The sequence below is a fragment of the Lactuca virosa genome, chromosome 1 (assembly GCF_052849685.1).
Source record: "Lactuca virosa cultivar CGN04683 chromosome 1, Lactuca_virosa_CGN04683_v6, whole genome shotgun sequence".
NCBI lineage: Eukaryota > Viridiplantae > Streptophyta > Magnoliopsida > Asterales > Asteraceae > Lactuca > Lactuca virosa.
In genome coordinates, this window is record NC_136426.1 from 14,418,478 (window position 1) to 14,438,946 (window position 20,469).

The window sequence follows — 20,469 nt, forward strand, 5'->3', positions numbered from 1 at the left end:
TTTTATGAAGAATTGAAGTAAAACTGTGTTTAGAATCATGCGGGAAGTATTGGAAGTCTTATGAGATTCCAATCAAAAATAAAATATTGAAATTAACGAAACTATAAAGTTGGAAATAAATAAAAATAATGTTATTGAAATTTTTATTTTATCTCGTTAGAAACATTTAGGCGAAAACCTCATCGAAATCCGAGTTATAACGAAGAAGTTATGACCAATCGAAGATCCGCGACAAAACCAACAAAACACTATTTAGCGTAAAAAGTGAGTTTTCGATACACTACTTTTTAGCTTTAGTGATCTAAATGAAAGTCGTAGTATTCTTTAAACCGAGAATTTTTATAAAAAGAACGTCAAAATCTGACTTCGTATGAGGAAGTTATGATTTTTCTAAGTTTCAGTATAGCAGTATACAGCTAAAAACTCGAAATAAAGATCGAGTGATTTTTAGCCGACGCAACCTAAACAAGAATCGAAGGTCTCGTCAATAGTAGTACAACGGTAAAAAGACAGACGAAAACGGACGTCGGATGAAGAAGTTATGAATTTTTAACGGATTTTCCTGTCCCGGTCTGTTAAAAATAATAATATTAAAAATAAAGTCAAAATTAGCCGACGAAATCTAAACGAAAGTTGTAGAGTATAATTTCACTTATGCGTGGATATAAATAACGTCAAAAACGGAGCTCGTATGCAAAAGTTGTGAATTTTTGAAGTTCGGGACACAAAAACCGAGAATTTTCGCATGTGCATGGCCCGGGTTCGGCCACGTCGCCCCATTCCTCGCGAGCCTGCCCTGTGTCTGACCCGATGACTCATCTGAAGCGCGGCCCAACGAGAATCTGACGTGTGTCGCATCTGTGGCGTGTCCGAAGCGTGCCACGTCTCGCCTGCGAGCCTCCAACGCTTGCCCTCCCCCTCGCCTGCAAAGCTGCCACGTGACCCGTTCCTCTTGCTCCGGATCCGAACCTTCGCAGTATATATAGGGAGGTGCGATTATCCCTCTTAGTGTTTAACTATTGCAGGTAATAAGGATCCAGTATAGACACATACTGTTGGAAGATTTAGAATAGTTAATAGTACTACTTTTGTTTTTAGTGATTGTGTATGTATAAAATTATAATTTCCTGGGTAGTTATGTAATATAGTAAAACTTAGTTGGTTTCTATCCGGTCTTTTGTAATTAAACTATCAATGTAAAATATTGTTTATGAATATGCATGTAGCATGTTTTGGAGTAATATGATGTAATTTTAGAGAGGGGTTCTTTCAGAAACTGCAAGAGTGGACTTGTCGTTCCAGAAGTTTGGACTCCTACAAGTGTGGAAGGTTTGGTCATGTTAGCAGGGATTGTCCTAGTGGTCAATCCTGTTATGTCTCCTCTACGAACAGGTGAGTCGTAAGAAGGCCGAATGCCCGATGTTGAGGGGAGGAGCAGTGAGTGTGCCTGCTCTGGCTACTTTGAGGATCACGGATGGACGAGAAGGTAGGGTAGGAGCCCCAGCAGAGAGGATTCGGGCTTTGCAGTGACAGACAAAGGAGGCCAGGACTCCAGCAGGCGACATTGCGGGGACGTTATCTGTTGCTCTCTTCATGGTTTTATCAGTATAAAGTGTTATATTCCATTTGCATACCATGAATCGTTAGTGGGTTAATAATGGGTCGTATCTTGTATAAGCGAGTTCCGAGTGTTCGGTTGTTATTTTGGGTTGAGGTCGGGATCGGATCCGGGGTATTGTGTGAGAGGTCTGTGATTAGATTTATTGGGTTATTTCTCCTGTATCGTTGGGGCATAGCAGTTCCACCATCTGTTCTAGTACGATCGGCAGTGGCCTATGGGAAAACTTCTTAGTTCTAGCATTATCGTTACTAGGAGAGTGGCTGTAGCAGAAAGATGCTATTGTTAGTCACATGGGTTGTTTGGCCACTGGATGTTTCAAGGGGATTGTATTCTTGCATGGGTTGTGTCTAATTAGAGTTCAATGGTTCTGCGAGGATTCGTCAGCCAGAGTAAAGGTTAAGGCTTCTAGTCGCCAGCATGGGAACTCAAGGAGTTGGTATAGTATCATGGAAGGTGGATTGAGGTATCGGACTTGACCAGATTTCCAGAGTACTCTTCAATATTTCAGAGGATGGGCGATCTTAGGGTTTGACTGGTAATTAATCGCTAGCATTGGTAAGCGCAGGTTGTCAACAGTTGGATTTTAGAGGGTAAGAAGGATTAGGAATCCTTCAATTTTCACGTGCCATGAAGACTTAGTCGAACCCAAGTGGGGAAGAATCGCACAGGTATTCAAGATCAGAAGCGGTTTTAAAGCTTGAGTAAGTTTCGCGTCCTGGTCAGGAAGAGACGACACAGGTGGCCGTTAGGGTTGCGGTTGTGTAAGTGGGAGTTCAGGAAACTTCCAACAGCTGGTCGCACACATTCGTGGTAGGACCATGGTTGGTAGATAGTGATAGGGTATTGTAGGACTGCGGGGTAGCTGTAGCATTCACTAGGTTGGTAGATAACATGGGAATGTTGTTAGATCGCGGGAAGAACAGTAGCATCCACCAATTCTGGTGCAGCAGTGAGGGCGTGGCAAATCAACGGATTGGGTTACGGATTTCCCCATATGGATTAGACCTGTTTGAGCCAGTGATAAAACCGTAGGGACACCACTGCAATCAGGGGATCAAGGAAGCGACGGACCGTATAAGGTCGTTGTGATATAAGGCCACTTTAGGTCATGTAGCATTCATTTTTAGCCTTGGATTTGGTGATGTCAGGATTCGACGTATGGACCTGATCGGTTGGTCAGAAGGTCGTAGAGCCACAGTGGGCAAGATAGTTGATGGCAACTATTGACAGATAAGGATTTCGTTCGAAAGTCGAGTGGGGCGACTGTGTGGGAGTCTTTTGGCTCATCAACCGGACTGGAACCTGGTATTTCAGAGGACTGGTGGACGAATTGAGACCAGGGAGGTCTCGGTGGATTATGGAAAGCAGCTAGGAGGCAGCATGCTATTTCGGACAGTTCCAGTGTTTCAGGCAATATCCGGTCGGGTTAGACCGAAGGGGTAGTTCGACCACCCAGATATGCTCGGCAGTATCCGGTTGAAATAAATCGAAGGGGTAGGTCGAGCACCCAGATATGCTCAGCGGAATCTGGTTGAAATAGACTGAAGGGGAGGTCGAGCACCCAGATATGCTCGACAGTATCCGGTTGAAATAGACCGAATGGGAGGCTAACACCCATATATGCTTAGTAGTATTAGTGTTTTAGGACTTCATGTATGGATGGGTAACTGATTACTTGAGTAATGCTAAGTCACTCACAGCAGGATTGAATAATCTCAGAGTAAATGATTTGACCCTGTTGCATAGCTCTCGTCTGAGTCTAACCGTTGCAGGGATGAATCTATTACTCGAAGGATTATCTGAGCCTTCTGTCGAGTATGAGTGTTCTGTAGCGGTATATGGTTGGTGATTTTGCTACGACCGAAATAGCAATGTGATCAGGGGTTGGAAGCAATTTGTGTGGTACGAGAATCTATGAGGATAGTTTGGTGGCAGATCTGACAGGGATTCAGGCCATTGAGGCTTCGACTTCGAATTTCAGGTGAAGTAAGGTTGGTTTTATTTGAGAAATTGAGGATTCGTTCTTCACCAGGCTTGAAGAATTATTCTAAGGATGGTTTGAGTAGATCGGGATAGGCCGTGGTATGATCAGAGTCGGAAGGTTTATGATTGGTTTGCTATTCGTTGAGAAAGGGCATGGGTTGATTCAGCACAGTCGAGTTGTCGAGAAGTCAGGATATTGCATATTTCAGGTCCCAAGAGGTAGGGATGGTTTGCAAGGGTTGAAGGTTTGGGTGTTATTTTCGAGATAGGAGTTTCAGTTTGGGTTTCGGTTGCCTTGGGAAGGCTATTATATGCGCAAAATCTCCAGTTGCGTTCCTCAGATTGTTGGTTCAATATGAGTGTTAGTAAGAAGCGATTTCGAGGACGATATCTAACTTAAGTGAGGGAGAGTTGTAACACCCGGTTTCAGATTTGCCTTGTTGCTTGGGGCTACGGCCCAATCATCAGTTGTCATGGGGTTTAGGTCTTCGGGAAAGGAAGGATTTAGCCCATTTTGGATGTAGTTGCCATGGTTTAAGTGATCCATGTATTTGATTTTGTCTTCGGAAGCCAAGGGTAAGACTGTAAACCGATATCTCGGTCTTTTATGGGTTTTGGGTTTTGTCTGAAAGGTTTTAAGGTTTGGGTGTGTTGTTAGGAGCGTACGGCTTCTCGCCACCTTTCCGTGAATATATGGTTCGTTGGAAACGGACCTAGAATGAGCAAGTTATGGTACTTTGAAGGTTTTGGAAGAATTATCCCCTAATGGAAATACTTGGCAGATCAGTCCCATTCATGCAAGGATGCATGCGCGTGTTTAGCTGGGTACGCCCAGCGTATAAGGATGAATGGTCGCGGGTGGTTCTTAAGTACGTCGGGCGTACTAAGGAGTACGCGGAGCGTACTCCCTTCAGACCAAAACCCTAATTTTGGGGTTCCTACCCTATATAAGCAACATTATACCACTCCTTCGGTCATTTTAAGTCAACCGCCACCCCTTCTTACCTCCATAAAACCATAGATTGCCTTGGATGAAGCTTGGAGCTTGAAAAGAAGACTTTGAGTGGTTTGTGCAAGAAGAGAAGGAGATGAAAGACTCAACCTTTGGAGAAGAGCTTGGAGATCCATTGTTAACATCTCCATTTCAAGACTTTCAAGGTATAAAGTCTCTACCTTGGCCATTCATTTCATAGATCTACTTTGGGTTGGTTTTTGGCCATTTTAGTCCCTATTGCTTGGTCTTGGTAAGCTAGGGTCGTTTTAGGGACTCAAACTAGTAGATCTGGACATTCTAAGGTTCCCTCTCTCATAAAGGTGCAAGCTTTATGGAGATTTTGAGCTCAATCATGAATTAAGACCATCCATTAAGCTCTTTTGAGCTCTAGGGTCCCATTAAGCCATGCATATTAGTAAAGTTGCCAACTTTACTTGAAAAGTCACCTTTAGGAGTCAGACGAGAGAGTTGGAGCAAGGGCTGAAGTGATTAAGTGCTTACTGGAAAAGTTTGGAGTACATGGGAGAACGTTGGGTGTATCCACCTAGTACGCGGCGCGTACTAGCCCCAACAGGTGTATGCTTAGCATACCAGATGAGTACGCTGGGCGTACTCGACCAGGTTGGGCTTTCTTGGATTATTGACTTTTTGGGCTTTAGACCTTGGACTAGGAGTTCACTAGGGTTGACCATTCAGTATTTCAGGCCTTTTTGTATATTGGGCCTTCTTGGGTTAGGTTCAGGATGGATTTGGGCCTTATTGGGCCTTGTGGGCCATTTCGGGTTTAAGCTTTCTTATGGGCTTGTAAGTGCATGAACTTTGTTGAACCAGCTAAGGATGTATGTTCGGATTGGGAATAAGTTATTGGGCTTTAGGGTAAGGCCCATGTAAGGGTTCGGGCCCAATTTGGAAAATTGGGCCATTAGTGGGCCTTTATGGATTTTAGAGTTTTGGGCTTGTTTAGTTTTGGGCTTGGGCCTTAGTTATGAATCTTGTTGGGCTAGGGGTAAAATGGTCATTTTACCCCAAGTATGGATTATGGATCATGGGTTGGGACCCAATTGCTAATTGGGTGATATTTTAGTATTGATAACTCGAGGAGTTTCCAGGGCAACAACTAAGGATTTCTTGCGATGAACTTCAACAGTATGAGGTGAGTTACCTTCCCTCTTTGAGTGGGTCGAATGCACCAATGTCGGCCCACTAGTAGTTGTTTATAGTAGAGATGATTGTCTTTGTGATAATTGTCTGGTATGCCACTATCTTTGAGTTTTATGTGCTTGTATGCTATGCTATTACATGGTAGTAGTAGGGGTGAAGTAGACCCTGTAACCGATCGAAAGAGACCGAAGGGGTAGGCCAGCACCCAGAGATGCTAGGTAGTATGTGATATATGTACTTATATGCTAGGATATTGTGTGGTAATGGTAGGGGTGAAATAGACCCCATAACTGGTTCAAAAATATCGAAGGGGTAGGCCAGCACCCTGATATGCTAGGTGGTTACCGGTTGAAAGAGACCGAAGGGGTAGGCCAACACCCTGATATGCTAGGCAGTACCGGTTGAAAGAGACCGAAGGGGTAGGCCGACACCCGGATATGCTAGGCAGTATGTTTATTGTATGGTATGTGGTATGATTGGGGAACTCACTAAGCTTCGTGCTTACGGTTTTCAGTTTTGGTTTCAGGTACTTCTTTTTCAAAAGAAAAGGAGTCGGCATGATCGCAGCGCATCACACTATGATTTTCCGCATATGAGATCTTTGGGAGTTGTACTATGATAATATTTTCTATGACATGTTTTGGTTAATTGACATACTGGTTTTGATATGGGTTGACACTATTGATGTTTCAGACTACTGGTTTTTATAATTACTTATTTTAAAATGAAATTTTTGGCTATGAATTTTGGGATGTTACAATATGTCGACATGTTATTGTTTGGTTGGGTTGAGTTGGTCCTGGTCTGTACTGAAGGCCAAGATACCCGGGCGGTCCAGTTTATATTATAGGCCTAAAGGAGCAGTCCAGCTTGTAGCTGAAGGTTCGGTGGAGGTCCAGCCTAGTGTTGAAGGGCTGGTTGCGTGCATTGTATTATATTGTTGTGTGTGGTAATTTGGAGGAACTCAGTAAGCTTTGGCTTACAGTTTGATTTTATGGTTTTAGGTATCTAAGAGGATAAGGCAAGGCGAAGGCTTGATTGTGCACATCATCTTGGATTTTATCTGACTTATGATTTTAGGATACCCTGATTCATGATTTTGGTTCTTGGAAACTATGTTTTGTGTAAATTAAGGATTTTGAAATGGATTTAAAAATAAAAAGTTTATTCTTGATTTTTTAGATGTTACAATTCCCTTTTAGTTTCCTTCTCAATATGCAAAGTTCCTTAAAGAACTTGTCTGGGACTTGCTTATTTGTATCTAAAAAAGAAATATTTACCTTTAGGTTCTGAAATGTTTTGAGAATTTCTTGTTCCTCTATGTCTCATTTTAAACATTTGAATTGTGATATAAACAGTGGTGTTATGACCTTGGATTTGTCTCTTTTGCCCTTTTTCGGGATATTCTTTTTTTTAATACAACACTAATCATTCCTAAAATAGTTTCTACCGAGATAGAACTTCTTCAATATGTTAAATTTTCATTATTTTTTAATGTTTCACTCATTCTGTAGGCAAAGATTAATCGACAGGCACCTTCTAATCGATCAGGGAGCGCCTAGGAATGAATTGAAGATTAATCAGGACTTGTACAACACTGATATATATATATATATATATATATATATATATATATATATATATATATATATATATATATATATATATATATATATATATATATATATAATATATACTAGGTGTGAGACCCGTGTAATACACGAGTTTATTAAAATTAAAAGTTTTATATCAAGGTGTAAACATTAAATATTTTTAATGCCTACTTCATCTCAAAGTTTAACGAAATATATTTTATTACATCTCAATTTTGACAATATTGTTTTATAATATTTCATTATTTTAATTTATATAACAAAAAATCATTATAAATGTTTTTAGTGGTAGAAAAAACAAACTATTTATTACTATGTTCATTTTTTGGAGAAAAATATATTTACCTTAAATAATAAATGTTTCATTTATTATAGTGTTGATTTAGACATTTAATATAATAAATATTTTACATATATAATAATAGAGATGTTAATTAGTGGAATTGATTAATTTTTTATTAACAAAAAAATGAAAATATCACATAATTCAATGTGGAATTTAAGTAATTCAAAAATCTCACATAATGGCATGTGGTAAAAATCTTGTGGAAATGATAAGTGGCAAAAACATTTTCATTTATATATATATATATATATATATATATATATATATATATATATATATATATATATATATATATATATATATATATATATTAAAAGCTTAATTGGCATAAGCTTAATTGTCTTTGTGCCTATAAAAATAACAAGGCAAGAAGTTAAGACATTTCTATCAAAAGTATAATGTTAAAATACTTAAAAGAAAATAATCCAGTTCATGGTTGCCATTTGCACTAGCTACTCCTGTCTGGAATCTTGGTCAAGAAGACTGGTCAAAGTTTGACCATACCCTACCACCTTTATGAGTTTTGGAAAATTACACCGATGTTTTGTTTCGTTATGCTAAAATATAATCTTACATCTTTTTATGAGTTCTCATTTAAAATTTGATGTTTTTCATATAATATTTGATATTTGATATTTGATTTATAATTTTTTTGTCTTTATTCAAAGATATTTATATATTCAATTTATATATTAATTATTAATATTTGTGGTAAGTTATATATCAATTTTGATTTGTGAAAGTAATTATATTGTTTTGAAGACAGAATGATATCCGCTTCCATTAAAAATCCGTGCAAAATTAAACACTTGTGTACGATTTTTTTAGATAAATAATTTGAAGTTTAAAATTAGAATGTAGAAACTAATGATAATTAGATATTAGAAGTTTTCATGTTTTTAATCAAAGTATAACTGATCTCAATTTATATTCATTGTCATTCGTAAGCCTTATAAAGGTTGTGATATTTACAACTTAACTGTTTTTCGGTGTAAACACATAACTACTCGTATTTTTTCCGATGAGAATTTGGTGGTTAAATAGTAGAATTCTACACAAAAAGACCAGGTTCAAATCATGACATGCCCATAAAATTATTAGTGTTCCTCGATGGACTTGCTATGTGATTTTTTTAGTAGATATGTTAAACGTAGCATTTCAGGCTATTTCAAAAATACGACACCAACTTACAAAAATTCAAAAACTTATCAAAGTCAGGTACATTTATATATGCGGGTATGAAAAGATGTGACACCGAACATTTTAGAGTTAGGGTTGATAAGAATTTTAAGTGATATACAAATGAAAGATAAATACACTTTTTATATGGTTGAAATCTGAAAGTTAGATAAATTATCGGTCAATTTTGTGATTCGGATATATTGTTCATTTCAACAAATGCTCAAAAATTGGATAAAATATCGGTCAGTTTTGTGAATGTTAACAAATAAGTGAATAACCCGTTCAACAAATCTTTAATTTAATTTGCATAGCTATGATTATCCCTAAATATATTGATATATAAGTCAAAGTCAACTTTAAATGGTTGAATTCCATAGAAGCTTCTATGAACTGGTCAAAATAGGTGAGTAAAGAAGGCTTCTTGTCAAAGGTCAATACTTTGAGATGAGGTTGTATTGGTTATTAAATTCTCGATTTCCTATTGAATTTCTTTATTCAAGAATAAACAAAAGATTTTTTTTGTCACCTTCAACCCAACCAAGAATATCAATTTCAAATATCTCACATACATCACCTCTTATCAAAATCGTTTTGCATAATTACCATAAATTAAAATAATTTTGGTATCGAGCCATTAAGATGTACACTTAGCGATTTTGAAGAGATAAACTTATGTTGATTTAATATAAATTCCCGATGGATGTGTAAACTTTTCACAAATTCTGTTAGGTCAACAATTTCTTAAAATCAATTGTTAGATATGTGGAGATCTTTGAATTTCTTTCTACAATAGTTGAGGAGAGAGGAAGACTTCAACCACATAATGATGAATTAGATTGTTTTAACTACATAAAGAGTGACTCTTTAGTCTAGACACCACTCGGGTTTTGATATATATGGAGTCCAAATTTCTCATGATTTGATCATTAATATGGAACTCCAACACCAACAAAGAATAATGTTGATAATAAAAACATATAATTCAAAGCATCAAGATCCAACTTGTAGCTTAACTTTCTATGTACATAATTAAGCTATTAACGCAAAACAACAATAACAAGATTTCAGTGTTATCAGCTTTTCATATCATCATATTTGGCAATTTAACCAAAAACAAACCATCGTTGTTAAAAAGCTAGAGAGAAAAAAAAAAAAGGTAAATATATATGGTGTTTATAACATTTACATTACCAAAGTTTGTTCAAGATCACTCATTCTTGAAACAAAAAAAGATACCAAATAGAGAGCTCAAACCCTTGATCAGTCGCTTCCTCTTGCAATGGAATCAAGTCCTTCAGTTCTACTTCTTACAATCCTATGAAATACTTCCCTCACTTGCTTCTCCAATGGATCCAATCCGTTCTTCAAAGCTCCATAAACAACCCTCAATTCGTCCACTCTTTTTCTGACTTCTTCTTCCTTTTCTTCTGGTAATGGGAACTGAATGGAATCAGTCAATTCGTTCATAAACCGAGCTGATTTCTCAATCCCATATATCTCCTTCAAAAGCCCACAAGTGTTTCTCCTTTCTTTTTTCTTGGATTCTTCCAAAATTCTCTCGTGTAACAAGAGAATCGGTGCCCCCCAAATGAAATTTTTAGGCATGTTGAAATGGGATTGTAACCCACGATCTTGACAAGGGATTGCAGCCACTAAAGCCCACATTACAAATAAGAACACGTGACTCATTGTGTAAACAACCACAGCCAGTCCATTTGTGGCGATGATTTCATTAGTTTTTGGAGGAACAATGTTGTTCCCGATTGCTTGGAGCTGTTTTGAAGATGACCAAGATCTTGGAACGCTCCAAGATAATGATCTGAAATGCTTCAAAGATTTGTGTCCTTGTGAATCCTTTTGATATCGCCCGAATGATCGGTTTCTTTGAGCAAGATTTGTGTTTGAATCTTTCTCGTCAAGCATCTCAATTGCTAAATCGATCAAAGCCTTTTTAGCTCTTCGGATTTGACCTTCACCAAGACCTTTTTGGTTATCCAAAGCACATAACACAATATCCAATTGCTTCTGCCATTGTCTGATCTGCTCAATCCCATCTCTAATGGCGTTACAAACGTCTAAACCCTTTATACTCCTTTCGAAATAATCAGAAATCAGTTTATCCATGGGTTGTTTGCTCAAAGAAGAATTGTGGTTGAATAATATGGCTTTGAATTCCTCTTGACAACACAGGAAAACATCAAGGAGTTTTGAAATCCAAGAAACGGATAAAAGTTCCTGTGAATCGACTGCAGATAACTCATGAAACCTTTGAGTTACCTGTCTTTGAAAAGCTTCGATTTCCTTTTCTTGATGTGGGATTTCATGGTCTATGGAGTGAACCACTGGATCGCGTTTCATACTAAGAATTGAACGCCCAAAACTTGTGAAATTTGGAGAAGATGAGCCTTGATAATCAGTTCGCATTTTCTTTTCACATCAAAAGTAGGAAACCCCACAAACTTATTGATGAATTTAAGACTGTAGAAACACAAAACCTGGAGCTTTTTGGGTGATCACAAAGAGAAACTCAGGGGAGACGACACAATTGCGCACAGTAGTGGAGAAAAAATGGGTTTGGAGAAAACTAGGAAGAACCCAAAAAATGTTTTCAATATGGAAGAAAAACCCAGAGGAGAAAAGTGGAATTGAGGTGAAGTTAGATGAAAATGGTGAAGGAGAATGAGAGAATTCGGGATGAGGAATGTTTGAAACCCTAAAGGGTGGATGGTTTCTTATACGGTGGAGTGAGATGGATAATGGACCGCGTATATTGGGGTGTGTTGAAAGCGTTGCAATTTTTGTTTTTCAAAAGGAAAATTGTGACCTTTTCCGTTTTCTCTATAGCTTTATTTTTCAATTTAGATAATAACTTATTTTATAACAATTATTATATTTCGTACTTTAGATGAAAAGAAATAAACTACTTACAAAAAGGTCTTATAATCTTAATCCATAATGAAGTGGATCTAGTAGAAACATTAAAAATTAAGAGTTTTCCAACCACATAACATCATAATAACTCATAATAATGATTGCTGTTAACATCAAAATGATAATTGAATTACAACCAACATCTAAAATAGTGTTTTTAAAGGCTTACAGATTTGACCTTTATATATGGTGTTAAAACGAACTCAACACAAAAATGATGTTAAATTTAAAAGTCGGTTGAAGGATTTTTAGCCTCCAAACTACAAAAATAATGATTTTTGTCTGACGATTGGAGTTGCGTTAAGAATTTAGAAACTAATATTAACTTTTTGATTTGAAAAATAACTGGATATATACAATATAATGGGTTAAAATCTTGTTTTCTTTTTCTTTTTTTATAAGCAAAGAAAAAAACATCCTTTTCACAATTTTATACATTGATTTCATGTTTTCATTTACACATTAGTATATCCATTAACATTTTAATACATTTATTCATAGACGGTCTACCTTCGTCAATTGTATTTTCCTTGGTGACAGTTTGGTGTCATGGTCACCCAAACGCCAAAATGCTATTTCTTGTTATAGTTCATATGCTAAATACTGAAGGTGACAAATGTTATTGCTAAAACTAGTTGGATTTGCAACCTACTAGTTGGATTTGTACTAGTTGGATTTGCAACCTACCGATGGAACTTTGTTGTTGGCCTGCTAAGGTAACCATTGTATATTATGACAATATTAGCATTGTCTATTTGCTCACTAATTTTCTCTAGCCCCAATACATCAAACACATCGAAATTGACATTCGCTTTGTCTGTGATCATTGATCATGTCGCAACCTCCCTTATCTTCATAGTACAAGTACCATCCAATCTTTTTTCTAAATTCAAAATTCATTTGCAACATACGACATTCCTTCCAATAAAATTATGGGGATGTTAAACTAGAATGTTGTGTATTAGGCCTTCTCCAATGGGTCACTGTATCACAAAAATAGAGGTCAAATTCCTTCCAACCGACCTTTAAAAGCACCAGTAATTTAGTGTGAGTCAATAGTAGCCGCCATATATAGCGGACCACCATCTCAAACACCAAAACCCCTTTTCACTATATAGTAATATTATCTACTCATCGATTAATTTCCAAACTATTATATACCTTGTATTCTATATTATTTATTTATAATAATTAATATATTTGTTATGATTTTGATATTTTCCAAAATAATCAAAAGGCCGTTAAATCTCGTTCTATAGTTTTGACGTTAATTGAACTTTGTGTAATGCAAAAATAAAGATATTATAAATGCGACAACCTTCAACATATATTATTAGTAGATATTTGTATATTTTAGTTTTAATAATTAACTATACTATATATTAGTAAAACCGATAATAATTATAGATAAATTTAAAGAATATGTTATTTTATTTTTAAAATATTGGATGTATATATGTTTTGGTGTGATTTTGAGTGTATAGTTGTAGTTGAAAATATATTTGATTTTTTTTTTTTTTTTTTGTTATAGTTGGGATTGCTCTTAGTCTAACCCACTTGGGAGCCTATTTTGATAGTCTAGCTTAGCGACTTAGCCAACCCTTTGGCCTTGTATTATTGTAGATATATTATTTGTAACTCACGGTTCATAGCAATGAGAATGATATTTACCATCAATAATTTGTTCTTTTACGGCGATACTTTTGGAAAATGATTAAATGATGATAATATCTGATTTTCGACGACTTACGTTCACGAAATCCGAATTCTTTCTGGCATACATTAATACATATGAAGCATGTAGGGTGTCATAAAAAACCAAAACCGAATAACCAAACCGAACCAAATGACGTTTGGTTTATTTGGTTCGGGTTATTTGGTTTGGTTAACCGAATAAGGATACCTTATTCGGTTTGGTTTTTGGTTAAATTTTCATTGTTTTGGTTAAACCGAATAATATATATATATATATATATATATATATATATATATATATATAAATTTATTGATTAGTTACTAAGGTTTCCATGACTTTTTTAGTTATTAACCATTATAAAGTTATAGTTGTTCTATATTTTGTATTAAAAAGCAAAAACAAATTAACCAAATAATCTTTAGTCGTACGATTAAAATTATATTGACCTATTTCGAAAACTTGAATATAATATTTTATATATTAATGTAGTTTCTTTGTTTGGTAATATTTTGGTAAGTCGTTTTTTCCTTAAGTTTAATATTTATTTTTACGTCCTGAATTTTATTCGGTTTAACTGTTAAACCGAACCGAATAAACCATAACCGAATAAACCATAACCGATTAAACCGAACCTTATTTGGTTTGGTTATGATTAGATTTTAAATGTAAAAAAACCGATAAAACCGAACCGTTTTAACTGAAAACCGAAAAATCAAACCGAATAACACCCTTTAATGTAGGCATGTGCTTACTCTCTTTTATAAAAGATTAATGCGACATATATCATCATCGTTATCGATAAATAATCACGAATGAAACCCATGGAGCTATTTATGTACACTTGCCACTTGCTTTGATAACCAAAAGCACTTGTCTCGAACTCGAAGCCTCCACACGCTTTTTGTACACGCACAATACACGCCTCATCAACAAAGCTTAGAACTAGTCTCAGCCGTTAATCTCACCAACGATCATCCAGTGGCGCAAAATGGACGGGACACGTCATAACTGCCTACATCATACTTTATGCAAATCATATACCACATTTGCAATATCATTTTCTTTTTCTTTTCTTTTTGGGAGATCTATTTTTAAGTCACACACTCACATGATAAAATTTTATTTTCCAAGGGCAAATATTTTTAAAAAAATATTATTATATTTTTTTCGTTAAATCCTCAGTTATTTTGGTGTCTTGTTAAGTTTGTTTTTATTCAGTATCTTTAGTTGTGCATTCTGCTCTAAAATAAAATGTCATGCACAAATGATTTTTTTAAATCATATGTAAATAATGGCGTTTTAATCGATCATTTATTTAAAACTAAATTGTTTGGATAATATGTTTTGCAAAGATTAAGGTTTTTTCAAGATTTCTCCCCGAGAATGACAAAAGGCTTTCTTCTAGGATGAGCATTTGGACCTTTGCACCGAACATGGACCAGTCTCAACAAGTTCGATCCAAGGTCCATCAATTTCTAAAAAACTGATCCGATCCAAGAGTCGGTTTGGTCCAAATACTCACCCCTACAATCGTAATAGATAAACTAATTTGCTGTAGGCTTCAATGAGTTGTACCATTAGCAACTAAAATTGTACCGGTCCAACGGGTACAAGAATCGGAAAATCCGGACCTGGACCGGCCTCAACCGGTCCGGTCCAAGGTCCACCAATTTCTGCCAAAACTGTTCAGTCCAAGAGCCGGTCTAGTTTGGTTCGGTCCAAATGCTCACTCTTACCTTCTTCAAGCTCGGTTGTAAAAATTATTTATTTATTTATTTATTTTTTAAATTTTTTTGCGGAAAACATACGGTCACATATTTTGTAAACAAATTATGGAAACATTTTAAAATATTTGTGTACAGTGTAAAGTCTTAAAGTACCAAAACTATAAAGTTTTGGTTAAATTTGTGAGGCAGTAATTAATTTAATAATCATCATAGGTTTGGATGCAACCTCACAAACCAAGTCCTTTAAAATATCATCCTTATCTTTTAAGTAACTCCTAAGTCATCTATATGAACATAAATCAAAATAAGTTCGGTAATAAAATGTCTAATGAGAATACATGAGGTTGACTCATATACATGAATGATGATGACAATCATCATACTCAACACCACCTCTCATAATCAATAAAAAATGAGAAATTGAGTAATCTAACCATTTTTTGGGTGTTTTATAAAAGTATAAACTTTTTTTTTATAAAAAAATGGCCACTTATTCCGGAATGGAGCATTCTGGAACATATTTCGGACTAATTTTTGGGTGGCCGGCCCATTATCGTGGGTCCGGAATAGCCATTTCGGACTATCTGTTCGTGTTCCGGATCGGAAATTTGAATTTCAAATTCTAGAATATAATTTGAAAAAATCCGAACCAAATCCTTAATTCTGGATCCTGCTCCGACTTCCAATTCCGATTCCGACACGGGATTCCGGGTCATTCGACTTTCAATTCTGATCGTCATTCCGATCTCCGACACGCAAGTCCGATCTTTGGCACGCAAGTTCGACATGGAAGAAGAGCACTACGACCCCGTTATTTTACGAGCACGTTCTTCGCTTTCTCTTTACATAGTTTGCTTGTTTTTATAAGGTGCCTATTTATCTACAATTATTGTTCCGAAATGCGTAGAACATCTCCGGAATGAACTGAAAACATTTCGGAGTTTAAAACTGAAAAGTAGTTTAGATGTTTGGGTATTGTTGATTTACATCCAAATGTAGTGCTCCGGATCGTAAAAGTTCATTCTGGAAGCCTCCGAATCGCGAGGAACTATTCCGAAACACAATGAACTCGTCCGAAACATGAGGAACTGGTCCGGAACTGCTCCAGAACTAGTCCAGAATATTCGTCATTTTCGTTTCGAAATGAAGTGATAACACATTTTTTATTTATGCAGCACGACAGGGTGTCTGACTTGTCGGAAGGTCAAGGTGTCACACCCCCAAACCAGAACGGCGGAAACGTTCAGGGGCGGAGGACGTCATGTTTAGTATCACAAGACACGCATCATAGTAATCAAAGTATTAAACAACCATTTCATTAGAAGCAAGTATTTACAAAGTATGTGTTTCACAAAAGATAGATTACACAAGTAAATGACAAAACAAGACATGAAGCTACTATGCTCCATCTTCTGAATCCAACACATGTACCTGTCTACTAGTTACCTGAGAATACAAGTTATTTTGAAAGAGTAGATCAGCATTTAAGCTGGTGAGTTTATAAATATTTAAGTGATGTATTAGTAAGTTGAAAGCTCTTTTAGAAAAGTTCGTATGTTCCTCAGAAGATCCTTTACCTTCTGATATGATGAAAGATAAGTATAAATGATTCTACAATCCTTTCTATGAGTACTAAATAAATATAAGTTATATTGAATAAATATCAAACAAACAATCGATTGTGTGAATCTGCCCTAAGCCCACAACCAAACAAGGAACAGGAAATGAAGCGGAAGTCACGCATCCCATTGTTTGTTAGATCTTCATTGTATATAACTCTGATGCATTCCTTTGGTACTCACGGAGTTAACACTAATAGTTCCTTTAGTAAAAATAGTATCCACAATAGTTCCATCTATAATCACTTAGTTTACACTAGTTATATATGATCTAATATCGAACAGATAGTTAATTGTGTGAATCTGCCCTAAGCCCACAACCAAACAAGGAACAGGAAGTAAGACGAAAAGCACACATCTAAGTATCTATCGGTTATTACATATATATATATATATATATATATATATATATATATATATATATATATATATATATAACCCTGATGTATAAACTAAGGTATTATAGAATTAACCACTTAAGGTCCTTTAAGTTGTACTGGTTTAATAAAATGGATTAAACCTTTCACTGTTAAGTTTCTAGTTTAGTTTACTTAATGTTCTATCTGAAAGTATGTTTTTGTACTAGAAAACGATGTATTGAATTTGTATACTATGACCTGACCTATACCTGGTACTCCTTATGATTACTTAGTGCATACGAAATATATATTTAGTCAAGATCGAATAGATAGTAGATTGAGTGTATCTGCTCTAAACCCACAACCAAACAAGGAACAGGGAATGAAACGGAAAGCACACATTATATTATCTGTTAGACTCAATTAATATATATCTTTGATGTATCTACCAAGAAATCATAAAGTTAGCATTATAAGTCACCTTCTAACTGAATGTTTATGTTACACATTTTACTTATGTTTATTGTTCTTCTTGTATCATACTTCGTGTTTGCTAACCCTGGTACGTTGTATTTGTACCTTTATTATTGAAACGCGGTATGATGTAAGTGTCATTCTTCAAGTTTGCTAATCCTGGTACGTTGTATTTGTACCTTTGTTATTGAAACCCGGTATGATGTTGTACCTCGTGTTTGCTAACCCTGGTACGTTGTATTTGTACCGTTGTTTGTGCAAACCCGGAATAATATGTTATTTCTTCATGTTTGTTAACCTGAGTTATACATATGTTTATGTATTTCTTGTATCATACTCCATGTTTACTAACCCTGGTACGTGGTATTCGTACCTTTGTTATTGAAACGTGGTATGATGTATGTGTCATTCTTCAAGTTTGCTAACCCTGGTACGTGGTATTCGTACCTTTGTTATTGAAACCTGGTATGACGTTGTACATCGTGTTATACTTATAGTATGTTCCTTATGTTATAGTATGTTCCTTCTGTTATAGTGTGTTCATTCTGTTATAGTTGTAGTATGTTCCTTCTGTTATAGTATGTTCCTTCTGTTATAGTTGTTCCTTCTGTTATAGTTATTGTATGTTCCTACCTGTACTAGTTATAGTATGAACTCTCTGTACTAGTTATAGTATGAACTCTCTGTACTAGTTATAGTATGAACTGAATTCCTAAACTATACTTATTATAGTTTACTAGTATGTTTGTTTGAATTGTTACTACTTTGAAATAATGACTCATTTATCTACTAAGTTATGATTTCACTTTAAAAACTGAGTTTTATAAACCATAAAGTAACATAACTTTTTAAAAGAGTTTTTGCAATGAATTGATAACTTAATAACACATAAGCAATCCGTATAATGATGTTTATCACAAAACATTTACACAATTATCATTGTGTTCAACTTGTATTCCCCCCCCCTTAAAAGCATTTAAAACAGTTTAAAAGATTGATTACAGGGGTATGAACTCACCTTATGTGGGTGATTCAAATGAATATGCGCGTAAGGATGAGAAGTTCCACGAATGAAGTCCCGAGACTTAACGAGTCCTAAATGACATATATTGACATAAATATAGTTTTTAGAAGCAACCAAATGCAAGGAAATACCTTAAGGAACTAGGAAACACTTTGACCAAGTGTTGAAATCACATGTGATTCATCAAAGGGATGTTTATGGCCAAGAAATGGTGTTTACGGCCATGGGTTTACGGCCATGGAACTTTGGGCCGTAAACTCATGGTAAAAGGTGCATAAGAGGGTGTTTGAATGGTAGGGAATCTTGAGGGACTATTGCTCTACAAAAGGATGAGCAAAACTAACCTTTTAGGAGGTGTTGAGGTGTTTACGGCCACACTAAAAAGTGTATGGCCGTAAACTCTCCAAATGGTCTCATTTTGGGTCATAAAGGCAAGGGGTTTCAACGGTTCAAGTGTTCCAATGGTTAGCAAGTGTCTATAAGTGTTTAAGGCTCAAAACATGACAAATACAAGGGTTTACGGCCAAGGGAGATGCTCCTGGCCGTAAACTCTCAAGGATGTTAAGTTTGGTGATGTTTCAAGGCTAGGATCTAGTGATTAACATGCCTAACTAAATGATAGATGGAATACTCACACTTTTGAGGGCTTTTGAGGTGTTTACGGCCACCAAGACAAGTGTGTGTTCTTGGTGTTCTTGGTGAAAGATGAAGATCTAGCAAAAAGTTGATTTCCATGGATGAAATCAAAGGGTGATTCATGAGTAAGAAGGATAACAACAACTAGAGGGAAGAACCACTTACTTTTTGGAAGATCGGGAATGAAAATCTCGATAATACTTGAGAGAGAATGGAAGTGTTCTTGAGTTGAAAGTGTAAGAATGAAAGAAAAGTGAAGGAATTGAGACTTTAAGGGGGAGTTTACGGCCAGCCTTGAGTTTACGGCCGTAAACTCATGTGTCTTGGCCGTGAACTCCTTTTTGGTGGTCTTAAAGCTTGAATGTTGCACAGTGTCTCTAGCAGGTACATTCTAACGCTCATTCCTTAAGTGTACTAGGTTTAAAACCCAATAGAATGACCCTTAACAAGGATAGAAGGCAAAACAAATTCAGGTTGTCACACAAGGCTGAACACCAGATGCCCCATGGTAAACTACAACCTCTCGATATCCTGATGTGGAAATGTGAGTTAATAAAAATGGATTTCATCACCAAGATACCAAAGACTCCTCATGGTGTGGATATTATCTAAGTGATAGTGGATATGTCGACTAAGAGTTCCCACTTCTTACCTATACAGGAGAGTTCCTCGGGATATAGTCCCACTCTCAATAATCTCCAATAGAGATGTTTGTTTCACTTCTCGGTTTTGGAGGAAGTTCCATGATGATCTGGGAACGCGGTTGCATATTAGCACAACTTAACACCCTTAGATTGATAGGCAGAGTGAAAGGATGACACAAAACCTAGAGGACATGTTGCGAGCATTAGTACTTGATTTTGGTGGGAGTTGGGATACATATCTATCATTGGCAAAATTCTCCTACAACAACAGCTTTCATTCCAATATTGGTAGACCTCCATTCATGATGCTTTATAGGAGGAAGTTTCGTACACCGATATGTTGGGGAGAATTTGGTCAGCAATTCATGGGAAGTACTAACATTGTGATGAAGACTAAAGAACGTATCCAACAAGTTCAATAAAGATTTCAAATTGCTTAGAGTCGGCAAAAGAGTTATG

At 36.0% G+C, this 20,469-nt stretch overlaps 1 protein-coding gene across 1 annotated transcript; it reads right to left on the reverse strand.

The window, feature by feature from the left end:
• Positions 1 to 10,042: 10,042 nt before the first annotated feature.
• On the reverse strand, positions 10,043 to 11,622 carry LOC145132961 (protein BYPASS1-LIKE-like). Its single transcript, XM_079067919.1, has one exon. It carries the CDS (start codon positions 11,322 to 11,324, stop codon positions 10,161 to 10,163), a length of 1,164 nt encoding a protein of 387 aa, XP_078924045.1. The 5' UTR covers positions 11,325 to 11,622; the 3' UTR covers positions 10,043 to 10,160.
• Positions 11,623 to 20,469: the final 8,847 nt, after the last annotated feature.

Bases quoted from the DNA above. Each gene is read 5' to 3' on its own strand.
- LOC145132961 (XM_079067919.1), bottom strand. From the start codon at position 11,324: ATGCGAACTGATTATCAAGGCTCATCTTCTCCAAATTTCACAAGTTTT.